Source organism: Sitophilus oryzae, unplaced genomic scaffold (assembly GCF_002938485.1).
Source record: "Sitophilus oryzae breed Bouriz unplaced genomic scaffold, Soryzae_2.0 scaffold_1198_pilon_pilon, whole genome shotgun sequence".
In the NCBI taxonomy this organism is placed as follows: Eukaryota; Metazoa; Arthropoda; class Insecta; order Coleoptera; family Curculionidae; genus Sitophilus; species Sitophilus oryzae.
In genome coordinates, this window is record NW_022145835.1 from 421,179 (window position 1) to 439,795 (window position 18,617).

The 18,617-nt window shown below is 30.1% G+C and overlaps 1 protein-coding gene across 1 annotated transcript in view; it reads right to left on the reverse strand.

Moving 5' to 3' along the window:
- Positions 1-15,628, reverse strand: part of LOC115891777 (facilitated trehalose transporter Tret1-like) — a 50,193-nt gene extending 34,565 nt beyond the window's left edge. Inside the window, exon 1 of the mRNA XM_030912336.1 lies at positions 15,295-15,628. Within this exon, the coding sequence (XP_030768196.1) occupies positions 15,295-15,364 (70 nt within the window). The 5' untranslated portion in view covers positions 15,365-15,628. The remainder of the gene's footprint in view (positions 1-15,294) is intronic.
- Positions 15,629-18,617: the final 2,989 nt, after the last annotated feature.

Below are 18,617 nucleotides of genomic sequence, written 5' to 3' on the forward strand. Positions count from 1 at the left end.
TTTTTTTCTCTCTCCCTGTCGCCGTTTCTATTATATCTGTGGAATAGATCCTGTTTTGATTAATATTAGGGGTTGTAAATGTTTGACTAAAATTAATAATTTATTATTAATTTCAAAAATTACGTAATTTCGATTATAAAATTTCTTGTATAACGTATATTTTATTATTTTTATCCTTTTTGAACTCTACGACGTTTTTTCTAAACTTTTATTTAAAAAACCTGTCCTAAATCTTAATAAAATATAAAAAAGTTTAAATACGATATATTTTTAATTTAATTATAGCTTCATTAAAATAAAAAAATTACCCGGCTATGATACGGAGAGTTCAGGTGTACTTGAGAAACGAAAGAGAGTGTTGTGTTTCTCGGCAGAGTTGTCAGGGAACGACCGTTACGACAGAGACAACCTATCTATCGCTCGTGTCGCACTCGTTATAACCTAAAACAATAACACAACAATAACAAGACATTGTCTGACCGCATGTTCCAGCTATTTATGAATGAGATGCTCAGTCTATATTTTATTTTAAGTCTATGTTCTAAATAGATAACGTCAAAGAATATCTCCATCTCCATATAATTTTTGCAATACCTACATATTTTTTATGATACGATTGCTATATTTATTGAATGTTGTATAAGTATATGATACAGAGTGTCCCAGTGTTCTATGGACATAAAGCTACAACGTATTTTTATAATCAAAATAAGTTCATTCGACGCAATTTATTTCTATACAAAAGTGCTTTGTTTGTCCGTTAGAGGGCATCAAACTGTAAAAAATATACATTTTTTTTAATTATTTAAGAACCGATATTCCAATTTGATTATGATTTGGGGTGGCTACGTTTTGCTAGGCGCATTAACATTTGACTTTAAAAACAAATTTGAAAAGATACATAATAATTAATTAATATTAAGATATACCACTACTACATAAATGCTAGTAGAAATATTTTCCAATAACTCCAACGACAACGATTTTTTTTTTATAAAATGATCCTTCTAGTACTTTTTTTTGTTAAAAATGCCATCTGTTCAGGCATTCATCGAAAATATAAGCCCTAAAGTTAATTAACTTCAAAATTATGAAGCTTTTTGTCAAAGATCATTTTCATGACACTAAAGTGTAGAATGTTTAGGAGGAGGGTTAATCACCGACTGCACCAGGGAACATGCAATAGACCTTACAGATCTATTGCATGTTCCCTGTTCTTGAGTTAACGAGTTATACAGGGTGTCACAGAAATAAGTGCAAATATTTTAAGGGGTGGTAGATCTCGATAAAAGAAACACATTTTCTCTCTATCGTTTTTCACATAAGTCCAAAATAACGGAGTTATTTTACTTTGAAAATTTAAAAAAAAATGATTTTTTCAAAAATTTTCAGAACCACTGGATCTTTTCTGGATTTTCTTTCTTGTAAATTTAATCTACTACCTATGTTGCCATATTATCAAGAAATTATGTTTTTTAACTAAAAACTAAAAAAAAATTCCAAATAAATTTTCAAAAAATTCCGAATTTTCAAAAAAAAATCGCGAAAAAAACCTCATAGGGTGTTTCTGGGTTTGAACTATACTACCAGTTAAAATATTTGCACTTATTTGTGGGACACCCTGTATATACAGGGTGTTTCAAAAAACATGTGCCATCTCTCGTGGGGAGATTCATGTAAGTAAAGTGGTTAACAAAAAGCTAACTTTTTCCTCTATGTATAGGAAGAGTATAGGTGTCCCAATCCGGGGATATAGAACTACTACGTATCTTTAGAATCAAAATAAGTTATCAATTGAACACAATTAACCTAAATATAAAATACTTCATTTTTTCGCTAGAGGACAAACTTTAAAAAATAATAAATAAATAAACACAATAAACACATTTTTAAGATATGTTAATTCCTAATAGTCCTATTTGAGTGAGATTCGAGCTGCAGATGTTTTCCCAGTGTCATTAAAATTCGACTACAAAAAATCAGAAAAGGTACGAGAAGTATCTCTACACAAATTACTATACAGCGTGTCCCAGAAATTAGGCCAAGTATTTTAAGGCGTGGTAGATCTCGATAAAAGAAATATATTTTCTCTTTATCGTTTTTGAAATAAGTCCAAAATAACGGAGTTATTTTACTTTGAAAATTCCAAAAAAAAAATTTCCTAAAATTTTGAGAACCACTTGATCTTTTCTGGATTTTCTTTCTTGTAAATTTAATCTTATCTAACACCTATGTTGGGGTTGAACTATACTACCAGTTAAAATATTTGCACTTATTTCTGAGACACCCTGTATAACTTCTCTACATATATTCTTCTAGAAATGTTTTGCAGCTTCCACAATAATTGATTTTTTCGTAAAAATACCCTTGTATTGTACACTACATTTTTAATTTTTGGAGAACAACATCTGACGCTAAACTACAAAAAAAAAATATTTCTCTTCATATATCAAAATCGTCAAAATCCAATAGGCGCGTATTTTTGATTGATGTCTCTTAACGATCAAATGAGGCACTGTGGTATAGAAGTGAATTGTTATCAATTATATTATTTTGATTCCAAAAATACGTAGTTGTTCTATACAGGGTGGCGCATCTCATTCGCCTCGGTTGATTATACGAAAACGGAAAGATGGAGAAAAAAAAATATTTTATGGGTATATGTAGACAGACAATGTGCATAATTGAAAATTATTTTGAAATGTCAGAACTAAGATCCATACCAAAGTTAAATTTTTTCTTATGGAACACCCGGTATTTTACTTAATTTTTGGATTCTTGGACATAAAATAAGGCATTGATTATAAGGGTTTAATATGCCTAAAAGTTTGGGTTTTTGAGATATTTAAACATATTTAAATATGCATGCTATAAAAAAAAGGTTTGTCAACACCTTGTACATTACTTTTCAGAATTAACTCTGGTGCTGACTTTCAAGCCAGAGAAATAAACTTTACTAAAAAATTTGATTGCTTCCTTAAATGTAAACAGGAGTATCAAAAATTGCTGGTCTATTTTGACTATTTATTTTACATGAAAATTTCGTTATTTCAAATGCAAAACTATGTATTTTTTAAATAAGTCAAAGCAGATTTAAATACTCTTTCAAACTATATTTAGGTTTCCTATACCTATCTTGCTCAGATTTTGAATAAAAAGCGATTTTTCAATAAAACTGTAATCAAAATGGGTGGTGTCGCCATGGCAATTTTCTAGTAACACTTAATATCTCCGAAACTAAAGTTCCAAGAAAAGTCGTAATATATCTACAAATTCATTTACCCACTAGTAGATATAAAAAGCATTTTTGGTAAACTCTGTCTCAAATAGTTTCTAAAAAATAAAATTAATTTTCTTAAAAAGGTCCGATTAAATTTATATCTCCGAAACTAAAGTTCCAAGAAAAGTCGTAATATATCTACAAATTCATTTACCCACTAGTAAATATAAAAAGCATTTTTGGTAAACTCTGTCTCTAATAGTTTCTGAAAAATAAAATTAATTTTCTTAAAAAGGTCCGATTAAATTAATATCTCCGAAACTAAAGTTCCAAGAAAAGTCGTAATATATCTACAAATTCATTTACCCACTAGTAGATATAAAAAGCTATTTTCAAAATCAAGATTAGTTTACGGATTGGAGATTAGTTTTAAGATTGGACTTTATTTAAATTTATAACAGTTTACTTTTTATTTAATTTACCTACTACAGTTTAAGAAGTAAGCATTTATTATTTTGTCAAGAAAAATAAAGAAGTAGTTCTTTGATTTATATTACGATGACTTGTACTGTTTGACCAGCGGATCTGAAGCTATGGAAGGAATGCGAGAAAAAAATCGACATTGCCACGTTTATCTATAAAATTGCAAAATTGCCAGACATGAACTATAAATTTAATATATTTTTATTATATATAATGTGTTTAGCATATATTTTGACGTATATTACTAAGGAATTTTAACGTAGTTCATATTGTTCGATATGTTTTATTGAATAACTTATTTCTCTTTCATTCTGTATAATCTGCTTATTATGAAAGTTGAAGATTTTTCAACGATATCATTGGCAAACCGGCATCGCCGCGCATGGCCGCCTATTCATCGAACATGATTGGCGAGAGTACGTCACAGGATTTGTTACCACGCGGTTGCCATGGCTTTTACGCCTTTCTTATTCGTTTGCTTTATCCCCAACTTCACGGTCTCTTCTGAAAAGAGTAGGAATATTGAATACTATTGAAATATCCAGTGGCGGTGTCATTCTTTTGATCATTATTACTTTATTTCATTATTTTATACCGGTTATCCTAAACTTCATAATTGTTTTGTTATCTTGTTATAATGTTTTTCGTTCGTAGTTTTTAATTATTAATATCAAGTTTGATCGTATATTTGTGTTTTAAAATGAATAAATTTGTTAAGGGTAAGACGCTACATAGCCAGACAAGAGAAATAATAGCTAATTTATATAGGTAAGTAGAATAATAATAATATAATTAGAATATTAAAATTAAATATTGGCTAAAATGAAAAGCACACATTTTACCTAAATATTTTAGCTAAACTAAAATAAATATAAATAAACGTGGATGAAATCTCATTTGGTTTATTTCCTTGTGTTCATAATAGGGTTTGCGACGAAGAAGCTACAGAGAGTTCGCTTAAGTTGCCGCTTAAACGTAAACTTGAGCGGATATTTCTTTATACCGGAGTTAGCGTATCGGCTATAAAAAAATTCACACAGAAGATAAAAAAAAGGCTGGAAACTAACCCCGATAAAATGATATCCAGCCATGGAAAGAAACGACCACGTGAGACTGCTGTTGAAATGCTCAACGACTTTTTCCAAGTGGTCAGGAGTTTGATAAATAGATTTTATCTCGAATTCAAACTCGTCCCCACAATTAGAAAGCTTTTGCAAAAATTGCAGGAAGAATCGAATTTTCCTTTGGCAGGGAAACGCTAAGGGGGTTATTAAAATCAAATGAATTTTTTTGGCGTAAATGTCAAAATAACAGATAAATATTAATGGAGCGGCCTATTAAATTGCAGAAGAGAGATATAAATATATACGCGAAATTCGAAAATATAGCCAAGTATTATCTATTTGGATGAAACATATGGGTCGACAATGGCCTAACCTTTAAAAAGTGCTGGCGGAGCGATACCATATCTGGTGTAATAGGCAATATTGGATCTACTGGTGAGTAAAATTATGTTTTTGTTTGCGCTTCCAAAGTTAACTATTTTTAAGATTTTTTTGCTGGAAATAGTTATATCTAAAATTATGTATTATAGAAAAAAATATAGTTAGTACAGATATATAAATAAATATATCTCAAGATTCAGTCTTGATCATCTGCTGATGGCAGACATGGTTAGCGAAACGTGCGTCCAGTGTAAAATTAAAAGTGTTTTGGTGTATTGTACTGATTTTGTGTTTTATTTTGCTGTGTAAGACCAAAGGTTCCAACCACCAGCTGTAATTTTCTTCTATTATATTAACAACACATAATAATAAAATGATTCAAAATATTTAAGGGAGCTTTAATAAAAGCTTTTAGTGTTTATCTGCTAATTCAACAGTAACGATTCAAACAGCATAAAGTTTTTTGAAAAAATTATTAATCTGAATATTATATTTATGATACACATTATTTTCATAAAACACCGTACGCCCATGCCTATTTTATGAATGAAATTGGGCGTGTTTTGTTTACAACTGCGTTCCCCTGCCGATGCCCCGTAGCTACAGATCCGTTGGTCACACTATAGATAAATTGGATTTGCTATAAAAGAACCAATTAAGGCAAATTCGTTTTCTTCACTTCCAACGACAGACTTCTGCCTAATAGGTTTTTCATCAGCTCTGCAAAATAGGAAATGTAGTTTTTCAAAGGAACGCTTATCAGGAAGATTCCTATTTAGATATCTTTGAGCATAAACTATTCAGGCTAACAAGCAATTATTGTCCTCACAAAATAAAATCACTAGTAACATATGCATTCCTTCCGCCAGCAGATACTGCTTCATTTTTCTTGATAAAATAATAAATACTTACTTATTAATATTAATGTAGGTAAATTAAACCAAACCAAAAAACAATAACCTGTTATAAATTTAAATAAAGTCCATAAACCAATGTCGATTTTAAAATAGCTACTAAGTGTCGCAAGAAAATTGCCATGCCGACACCAGCCATATTGATTACAATTTTATTGAAAAATCGCTTTTTATTCAAAATCTGGGCCAGATGTACCTATCTGGCTGAAACTCTAATATAGTTTGAAAGAGCATTTAAATCTGCTTCGACTTATTTAAAAAAATACATAGTATTGCATTTGAAATAACAAAGTTTTTATGTAAAATAAATAGTCAAGAGAAACCAGCAATTTTTGATACCCCTGTATACTTTTAATGAAGCAAACAATGTTTTTAGTTAAGTTTATTTCTCTGGCTTGAAAGTCAGTACCAGAATTAATTCTGAAAAGTAATGTACAAGGTGTTGACAAACCTTTATATTATAGCATGCATATTTAAATATCTTTAAATACCTCAAAAACCAAAGCTTTTAGACATATTAAACCCTTATAATAAATGCCTTATTTTATGTCCAAGAATCCAAAAATTAAATAAAATACCGGGTGTTCCATAAGAAAAAATATAACTTTGATATGGATCTTAGTTCTGACATACCCTGTACATTTCAAAATAATTTTAAATTATGCACATTGCCTTCCCACATATACCCATAAAATATTTTGTTTCTATATCTTTCCGTTTTCGTATAATCAACCGAGGCGAATGAGGTGCGCCACCCTGTATTTATGGAATACGAGGACACCCTGTATTCTAATGTTTTATATTTTAATTTGTCACAAATATTTTAATCTAATACAATATTAGTTTGATAAATTAGCTTACTAAACAAAATCATCCAAGAAATTGTTTATGTTGATTCTTTTAAAACAATTTTAATTAGATCCATATTTTTAAATAAACAACGCAATGTTGGTATGATGTATATGGTTTTATATTACATGAATGGTTACATTTACTTCAAATTAATGCATATTATATTAAAATATTGTAGATATTATTGATAATAATTAATTCTCTGTATAAAATTAATCATTATATCCTAACATTTCTAGGGTGTAATATCTGCCTTAAACAAGGATATCTGTAATTAGTTATCTTGGGCTTAAATACCGTATGATCGAATAAAAACGGCGTCAGCGATAGCTATAAAATGACGATCGATGACATTTCCCATATAATTTTACATATAAAATGACAGCGATTTTCATTTCATAGCCATCGCTGACGCCGTTTTTATTCGATCATACGGTATTACTTGGGTTAAATATTACAATTGGGATTTGGAACTTTGGTGTTACAATATGAGAATAAAACTATAGTCTGTCCAACGAGAAGATCCTTGACAGTGATAGATGTGTCTGTCATTTTAATTTCAAAGTAGTTTATTTTATTTTACAAAGAAATAAGTTGGTACAACTGGAACGCATAGCAGGATATATTTAAAATTTGATTGACAAGATGACAAGTGATTACTTCAAAATATTGTGAAAAAAACTGTATAAAACTGAAAAAATGTAATCGAGTTATTTTTTATTTAATAAAAAGCGGTATGTGTTAATACAAAACAAACAAAACAAGACACTACATACCAAAAAATATGAAAAAGAACTATTATTTACTTTCAAGCTTTATGAAACTACCCGCATTTATGATTATATTTATCAATATAACTTATGTACAAATACAAATTTGTAATATTCCACAGGAATAAATAAAACAACATAGGTAAATAAAACAAACTATTTTATTAATAATAACACCTACCAAATTTTATACCTTAAAGGTTGATTAATTAACTTTAATCTTCATTTTTTTAAACCAGTACCTTTTGACATTATTTTTCTGCAGTACTAAAATCCATTATTTACCTATCGTGTGATGTCGATATTTTACAGCTGCTCCAGTTTTTAGTATGTGTTTACTTTGATCCTTCTACCATATACGAGATGCACTTATCTACGACGAAATGGTATACAAACCTTATCGATGGCAACTTCATTGGTGTATAAAACTTTCTACCTGAGCAGCGAGTATAAACCATAAACTGTGCTCAGGATCTACAGTTAATTTTCACTCGATTTTTCCTCCACTTGACTTCAAAAGACACAAAACACACGTAATAATACGAATCAAAATGCATCATCTTCCAAAACGCAGGGTATTTAACAAAAGTTGACACAAAATTCTAACCTATAATTTGGCAAGACTTTGACAAGCGTCAAAAATGACAAAAATCTAAAGGCGAGTTCATACGCATCGGCGTCCGTTTGTCGTTCATCGTTCCGTCAAACCAATAAAATTGAAATACGATCTGTCATTTTTTAAATAAACCAATAAAACTGGTTAAAAACAACCAAACACGACGCATGACGGATTTATATTTAAACCCATCCATAGATAACTTAAAAATTATTAGAAACTTTTTTAGTAAAATAAATAGATTGGTATGAGACGTCATCTGCTTTTCTTCTGTCATCGTCTGTCGAAATCTTACCTGAGAAAAAAAACAGTATATATTCACCAAAATACACCAAAACATTTTACTTTTAAAATTGCAGTTTTAATCATGTATTTTGGTGTATTGTGGATTACTTACTACCCTTGGAGGTATGCTTAACGACTCAGATCGATCAGAACATAAAACAAGTCAATATTTTTAAACAGTGTCGTTTAAATGGATATCCAATTGAGAATATGAAGATAAAAAATTAGGCTGTAATATTTGAATTAATAGTAAACTATAGTATTATACAGGGTGTACAAAATAAGTGCTGATTATATTTCTTAATAATGGGGGTTTTGCATATAGAATTTTTCCATATGGTGTTTTCTTAAAATTTTATTGTGAGTGTTTATACATCACTTCAAAATATGATATCACAAATCGCATTTTTACACTGAAAATTTTTGATAGGTAATTAGCAGGAAATTGAATGGATCGTATTAAAACAATTAATTGTAGTTATCTACCAGATATCTAAAAAATATTAAGATATGTTTCAAGTAAGGCCTTTAAGAGCTGGAAAGAGTTTTAAAGTATGTATGTGTTAATAAGTTATTATACTAATTTGGTACTACTATTATAATACCAAACTTCAGTTGGCTGACCACTACATATAAAAATAAAGATGAATATACTGGGTGGCGCACCTCATTCGCCTCGGTGGATTATACGAAAGCGGAAAGATGTAGAAGCAAAATATTTTATAGGTATATGTGGGGAGGCAATGTGCACAATTTAAAATTATTTTGAAACATACTGGGTATCTCAGAACTAAGATCCATACCAAAGTTATATTTTTTCTTATGGAACACCCGATATTTTATTTTTGGATTCTTGGGCCCCAAAAAAGGCATTTATTATAAGGGTTAAATATGTTTAAAATCTTTTGTTTTTGAGATATTTAAAGATATATAAATATGCACGCTGCAAAAGAATAGATTATTAACACCCTGTACATTACTTTTCAGAATTAATTCTTGTGCTGAGTTTAAAGGTAAAGAAATAAACTTTACTGAAAAATGTCATTGCTTCCTTAAATTTATACAGGGGTATCAAAAATTGGTGATCTATTTTAAGGATTTATTTTACATAAAAACTTTGTTATTTCAAATACAACACGCTGTATTTTTTTAAATAAATCGAAGCAGATTCAAATGATCTTTCAAACTATATTATTGTTTCCTATACCTATCTATCTCAGATGTTGAATAAAAAGCGATTTTTAAATAAAATGGCAATCAAGATGGCTGGTTTCGCCATGGCAATTTTCTAGTGACAGTTAGTAACTATCTTCAAAATCGACATTAGTTTATGGACATTATTATCTAAACAGTTTACTAAAATTTACCCACAATAGTTTAATAAGTAAGTATTCTTTATTTTATGAAGAAAAATAAAGCCGTATCTGCTGGCGATGGCGGAACGAATGGATATGTTACTAGTGATTTTATTTTGTGAGAAGAATTATTTCTTGGCCTCAAGAGTTTATGCTCAAAGATATCCAAATAGGAATCTTCCTGATAAGTGTTCCTTTGAAAAGCAACTTGTCCTATTTCCTATTTCGCAGAGTTGGTAGTGTAGTTTATAAAAAAACCTATTAGGCAGAAACCTATCGTTGGAAGTGAAGAAATTGAATTTGTCGTAATTGACTCTTTTATAGAAAATCGATATATCTACAAGTTATCGTAAAATAAAACAAAGAAATACTTCTTCGTTTTTCTTGATAGAATAATAAATATATATTAATAAATATTATTTATTAAACTATTGTAGGTAAATTAAATAATAGTAAACTGGTATAAATTTAAATAAAGTCTATAAACTAATTTCGATTTTGAAAACTACTTTTTTACTAACTGTCACTAGAAAATTGCCATGGCGATATCAGCCATCTTGATTGCCATTTAATTTAAAAATCGTTTTTATTTAGAATATGAAATAGATAGGTATAGGAAACTTTAATATAGTTTGAGAAAGCATTTCAATCTGCTTCGATTTATTTAAAAAAATATAGGGTGTTGCATTTGAAATAACACAGTTTTTATAAATAAAAATAATTTTAAATTGTACACATTGCCTCCACACATATACCCATAAAATATTTTGTTTCTACATTTTTCCGTTTTCGTATAATCAACCGAGGCGAATGAGGTGCGCCACCCTGTATAATTAAAAAAATATATATTTTAAATATATTTTATATAAAAGCGTATTATTTATTTTACTTAATTTAACGAGATAAAATTTTGTTTTTTCATCGTGTTATCTTAATAAATGCACTAAAAAGGTACCTCAAAACTCGTGTCTACGGTTTTCTTTTAATATTCCTTTTAGAGATCATATAACGCCACATCTTAAAAATTTATCTATTTTATCCATGACTAACAGACGACAATTTCATTTAATGACATTCATTTGTCGAATTTTAACTACAGAGCAGCCTCCCTATTTGTTCTCATTGTTTCACTACGTTGACCATGATCATTCGACTAGACAAGTGCATTATTTTAAAATTCCTCAACACCGAACAGCTAACTTCCAAAAATCTTTCAGTTTCATAGCGCCACATTTGTGGAATAATATTTCTAATAACTTTAAATTTCAATCCTTTACAGATTATAAAAAACAAATTAAAAATAATTTACTAAATTCGTAAATATTATAATTTCTTCGACTGATTTGTGAGATCTTGTTCTCATTGGTCGCTGTTCCGGTTTTTACATTGTTTCATTATGCCTCTCTGCTTATCTCCACTCATCCCTGATAAAATTATATTTTCACTTTTTCATATAATTTTAATTTTTTTAATTCTGTTTATTTTTATAATTTAATTTATTTCTATTTTGTATTTCGGGTCGCACCACTCTGGCACTTTGTGCCATTGTATCGGTTTTTTAATCGCGGTGCGATCCCTTTAGACACACATTTATTAATACTAATATTATTCTGTAAAACTTAATGGGGTCTAATAAAGAAATTTGAATTTGAATTTGAATTTATAGTGCAGCTTTTAGACAAGATGCATCAGAGTTGCTGAAACTTTTGATGCACTTGAGCAATAATTTAACACACGGAAACCAGCATGGAAACACCGAGGGAAACACCAACAGACAAATTTTCACGTTGATTAAATTATACTATTCCTTTTATTATCCAATTAAACGAAGGGGGCAAAAAACGCAATGTTTATGATTTCACCCTATATTTCGAAAACTAACATATTATAGCATCTTTAGTTCCATAAAAGATGGAATAGTGATGTGGAATAGTGATGTGAAAACCGTTTCATATTTTGTCTCTAATCATAAATGATAAAACCCACAAACCACACAAAAATTGGACACTCTGTACAGTAAGATTTTAATAATTTTCTTATTTCGGTAAAATAAATATTATTACATTTCAGGGTTGAACGGAAAAAAATATCTTATAAATTTAGCGAAAATAGAAACATAATATCTTATACAGGGTCCGACAATAGTGCGTCGGGCATCTGTAGCTCTTAGAATAAAAAACTTGAGAATTTTGTTTAAGTGCAAACCTAAAGTATGTACTGGGATGTATTTCAGGAAAATATTTTAACTTCTATAGGGTGGCTCAAAAAAGTGTCAGTGGATCGGGATGATTTTTTTTAAATGGAACACCCTGTATATTTTTATTTTGTTTATTTATATTTTGTTTATTCGCATTTTTGGCTTCCTTTCAGATCACTTAACATCACTTACATAATCCTAAGACATAAGTAAAATATATTTCGATAATTTCAGAGATATTAATAAATAAATAAAAATTATATATTTTTCAGCCTTTTTTAAAAAAATATTCATAATACAAGAACTGTTCTGAAATCAAAACTATATTAGATATTTACTTTAGATTGTCTGTCCTTACTTTGCTATAAATATGGAAGTCGTAAATCATACAGGATGTTCAAAATTCTACGCCAAACTTACTAAAATATAAAATAATTTTTCTTTGTTTTTTTTTTAAATGGAACACCCTGTAAATTATTTTTTCAGTAGATGGAGAATTAAAAAATGAACATTTTTTGCATTTAGAGTATTTCGCAGATACAACGGTTTCGCAGATATTCCCGGTTTTGTATTTCATATGGCATTTTCCATAGTAAATTTTGATCAAAGCCAACCCGTTGATTTTTTTCTCGTGTTTTACCAGTGAAAGCGCCCTATGAAATAATACTGTGTGTATCCGAAAAACTATTAAAAATTTTGAAATACTTTAAATACAAAAAATGTTCATTTTTTAATTCTCCATCAAACACAAAAATAAAATACAGGGTGTTCCGTTTAAAAAAACGACGAAAAATTATTTTATATTTTTGAAAGTTTGGCGTAAAATATTGAACATCCTGTATGATTTACGATTACCATATTTATAGCAAAGTAAGAACATACCATCTAAAGTAAATATCTAATATGGTTTTGATTTCAGAACAGTTCTTGTATTTTTAATATATTTTTAAGAAGGGTTGAAAAATATATATTTTTGATTTATTTTTAAATATCTCTGACACTATCGAAATAGATTTACTCATATCTTAGGATTATGTAAAGTGATCTGAAACGAAGCCAAAAATGCAATAATATACAGGGTGTTCCATTTAAAAAAAATCATCCAGATCCACTCATACCTTTTTGAGCCACCCTATAGAAATTAAAATATTTTCCGGAAATCACACATTCCGAATTCTCACACATACTTTAGGTTTGCACTTAAACAAAATTCTCAAGTGTTTTATTCTAGGAGCTACAGATACCCGACGCACTATTGCCGGACCCTGTAGAATAATTATTTTTAGAGAGTATTAATATGATTCAATTAATAATTTTTAAATGTAGTTTGGGCATTTACCATTTAATAGAATACTTAAATGCTCTTGATTTATTTGTCAGGACTTTCTTATGGGGATATGTTAAGATAGTGTTTACAAAACTCCACCAATTACTGTCGAAATACCGAAAACACGAAAGAAAGAAATGTGGCTATTTTTCGAAGTATAACTCCAGATATACCTCTTAATGTGAAAATATTTTTGAAAAAGGAGAATCCCCAAACCCATAAAACATACAAAAATGGGACACTTTGTACAGGATGTCCCATTTTCGTGTATTTTGCATGGTTTCTTGTTTATGAGTAGAATTACAAAGATGCGGGGTTTCCATCTCTTTACCACTCTTTTATTAAACTTAGGATGATACAAAGAGATTTGTCCTAACCTTCTTAGTGCCTGAAATACAGGTCAAATTTGAAAATGTTGTATTTTTCGACGCCCTTCTATCTCGGTTCTCTTATAACTTATCGAAAAGTTGAAAACTTAGTCCCATAGAGTTTAACTAGATTTTGCTGGGAGCTGTCATTTTTGAAATATGACCCAAACTTATTTTTTTAATGGAATACTATGTATATTATTCTGTTATTTTATTTGTCTTTTTATAAACCTCCCAAAAGTATACTTAACTCGATACTTATTTTCCTAAATTAGGAAAAAAAGTCATTATTTTACTTTTAGCATAAGCTGCAGGTCAAAACAATCAAAATTCAACGTCAAATTTTGGTTATTGACTATTCCACGCTAGTTTCTGCGTGTAGAATTAGTGCGCAAGTGCATCAAAATTATCTCTGATTGACAGGGGCGTTAGCTAAAAGCTGCACAAGTTCGTTTTCCATGCAGTTTATTACGACAACGAAACGGATCTATTAAAATAGGTTGATTTAAGTAAAAAGTTAAATAATGCGTTTTTTTACCTTATTTATGAAGATAAGTATAGACTAGAGTATACATTTGGAAAGCTCATAATGAGACAAATAATATAAAAAAGTATATACATATATTCCACTTAAAAAAAAAATTATGTCATGTTTCATTTTCCATCAAAATGACCGCCATTAGCGTAACCAGCAATTTATCCTGGGGTGGGCTTCGAGGGGGGGGGTTGAGCTCAGGCGGGGGAGGGCTAGAGCTTTTGGTTTTTTTTTAATGAAAAATAATTTTAAAAAGCACATTTTTTGAATAAAACGTTTACATGAATTTCTCTATCAATAAATTTCATATACTTGGTTATCAAACCGTGATCCCGTAGATTACTTAAATACCTACAAATTTTCTAAAAAAAAAATCAAAATTAACACATTTTTGAACACAACAAAATAATATCAACTAAATAAAACTAGAAAACGCCATTTTTTTAATGCATCACATGCAAATAATTATTTGCAAAAATAAAAAAAAAATGCAAAATTAATACGAAGCCAAGAGTCATAATACAGGATTTCTCTGGGGGTGCTAGCAGAACCTGGGGTGGGCCCGGCCGGCACACACCCCCCGCGCACCCCTGTAGTTACGCCAATGATGACCGCTCTCAGCGAAAAACTAGTTGCGATACTGGATTCTACGTGAAAAAATCTACGGAGCATAGTTATCGTATTTTTGATAAGTTATAGGATACGAATATATGATATTACATATACATATATCAGGAAATAAGGGGGCTAGAAGAAATATGTGTGTAGCATCTTTAGTTTCACAAAAAAGTAGCACAGTGATGTGAAAACCGCATCTTTGTATATCTACTCATAAACGAGAAACCTCATAAAACAAATGGGACACCCTGTGCAGTAATATTTTTGTAATTTTCTTATTGCAATAAAAAATGGTATTAAATGACCTACCTGATATGGCCGCTAGTACTTGAGGATACGTCCCTTGAAACCTGTCGGTAACGCTTCCGGGAAGAAGCATCTCGTCCCTATTTCTTCTTCTGCATCAGTAAACACGAGATTCAACAACACGATCCGCACGCAGCGTGCTCCACTAACCAGGGAGGTGGCAGAATTGGCACTAAGGTCCTGCCGTGACCTTGCCTCAAACCTAAAAACCAGTTGCTGCTGTATCTCGAGAATGCTGTCAAAATAAGAATGAGAAAATTCTTCTTCTTAGCCGCAGGTACGGACTACACACGGCTAGTGGAAAGAAATTGCGAGCAGCGTTGCAGGTCGTGGCTGCTCTTCGCGCTCAAATCGATTTGAATTAATTGACTAAAGGAAATATGTGTATAGACGGTTGGATTAGTTGAACTAGAAACCTACGTCATAAACAGCTGTCTTGAGCGTTAATATTAGTTAATGAGCATGAATTAAAGACGTTTTATTGGTGTAGAATAACTCATTGATTATAATATATAAATTTAACTTTTTAGTTTGGGAAATACATAAATTATTTGGAATTACTAACTCCGAATAAATAGCGCATTTTTAAAAATATATAGAGTTCTGTATTATGCAATGTGCCCCAAAAAGTTTATACATCAAAGTTGTGTTTTTTTGTAATGGAACACCTTATATATCAATCGATTTCCGGATTCTAGAAAGAAAAGTAAAGGGAAGTTTTATTACAGAAGCATACGACTAAATTGTAAGGTTTTTGACGTATTTAAAATTTTCTAAAAATAAAGAAAAAAAAAATAAATATCAGTAAATGAGGGGCTACCTAGATTCAAATTTACCCAGTATTTCCTAAAATGTAGTTAAAATAACCATTGTACTGTAAATCAAATTAAAACTTGACTTAAAAAGTTATTCACGTTGAGATAAAATTAATATTGAACATAACTTTTATAAGCAAGTTACTCTATTACTTCAAATGGAACATTCACTAGTATATTATTCCGATATTTAAATGGAGAATTCATATCTCTTCGAAATACTAATTTCCGAGTAAATTTCAATTACAGTAGCTTCAAATTTAAAAAATTTCTTTATTTTTAGAAAATTTTAAATGTGTTAAAAATCTTACATTTTAGTCATGGAAATTGTCTCTATGAAACACATCTTTATTTGTTTCCTGAAATCTGGAACTCAATTAATATATAGGGTGTTAAATTACAAAAAAAAACATAACTTTGGTGTGTAACATTTTTTGGGGACACCCTGTAGAACTTTTTATAATTTAAAAAAAAATACTTTAAATTAACCAATTCACAGAATTGCATTTCAATACAAACTGTCTTTTTCCTTGGAGCCTTCCCGTCGTATGAGAGACCCTGTATAGAGTATAAAAAAGTATAGGTATGTACGAAAAAATCAGGCGGTGATTACTATTTAATACATAAGTCGTTTTATTTGTATAAAATATTTCTATTTGCCGTATCCGTATAAACATATCACAGGTCTGCGACGGAAAAATTGTCTGAACTATTACCAGTGATTTTTGTAGTATTTTTAGCGTTGATTACGGCAAAAATAGTAAAAAAATCCATCACGTACAGTTTTCTTACAAATTGCATAGCCACTATAGGCTAGTTTGCTTATTTTTTAAATATATTAGCCCTTTTTAATTCAAGAACAGTAGAAATATTTTAACGGTATAAATACTACAAGAAATTAAATAAAAACAGAAAATAATTTTGCTTTTGCAATAAGCATTCTATTTTTCACTGGAGCATTCCTAGCACAAGCTCAAGGAATTCTTTCAAAACTGCATCACTCTTCTTTTGCACAATGGCAGTAAGTATGCTTCAGTTCCCGTTGGGCATTCAGTCCATTTGAAAGAATGTTATAAAAATATGGATCTGATACTAAACAAAATTGGTTCCTTGGATCACAAATGGGCAATATATTATGGCGATTTAAAAGTAATTTCCATGTTGCTTGGACAACAAAGTGGCTACACAAAGTTTCCTTGCTTTCTTTGCGAGTGGGATAAATGATGTTATTGGATTTGCGTGTTAAAAAAGAATGCGCAATGAGAAAAACTTTGCAGGCTGGAGATAAAAATGTTGTTAGAGAGAGCTTTATAGATCCTAATATAAGATATTACTACCGCCATTGCACATTAAATTAGGATTAATGAAACAATTCGTGAAGGCATTACCAAAAGAAGAAAATTGTTTTACATACCTTTGTGGAGTATCCAGTTTCCTGGTTTATCCGAGGCGAAACTAAAAGAAGGCGTATTTACTGGACCTGACATCAGAAAACTGATTAGGGATGCTATCTTTGAGCAACAAATGAATGCCAGAGAAAAAGCAGCATGGGTATCCTTCAAACAAGTCGTCATAAATTTTCTGAGAAACAAAAAAGACCCCAACTACCAAGCGATCATTGATACAATGCTGGACAATTTTCAGAAATGAAACTGCAACATGAGCATTAAAATCCATTTGCTCCACTCCCATCTGGACTACTTTCCTTCAAATCTTGATGTCAGTGAAGAACAGGGAGAGAGATTTCACCAAGATCTCAAAGAAATGATATCAAGGAAGATGGAATGTCAATATGATAGCAGATTACTGCTGGATGTTAAAAAGAGACAATCCTGAACGTACCCACAGCAAGAAGAGCACTAAAAGAAGTATTGATGTCAAGCGAAAGCGGTTTTATAAAGACCTTTGAATAATTTAAATGACTTTTTTTTAGTATTTGGTTATATGAATGTAAAAAAATGTAATACTCCTTAATGTTAAAAATAAAAACTAAAATCCTAAGAATTATTTTAAAAACTTTGTTTAATTGATTTTTTTCCCAAAGTAGGTCCTTTTTTGTGAGATAACCAGACGGGATAGAAAAAAATGAATTTTATTTTTGGAATCAGCGCTCAAAGTTAGTTAAAAATCAGCCATTAAAATAAAAACAATTTTCAAAAACTTTTCTTTCGCAGACCTGATATAAAGTGAACTAATAGTAGATATGCTTACATTTCAATCTCTATTATTTGCACTGCAATCGTTCACCAGGCAGTGTATAAAATGATATCATATTAGAAAAATTGTGGTTAAATATTGACAATAATACAGTTGACAGGCGTCTATTGTATTTTTGTGAATTATTTAATTTACAGCTCTAATTGCACTATTAATATTGAATTCTAGGTACTATTTCTTTGTTAACAGCACTTAGTCCCAACAAAATTAGTCCCATTATTTTAAAATCGGTCAGTCATTACAATGCAATATTTGTCCAAACTAGACCTGTTATTGACACCGGTTGCGAGATCA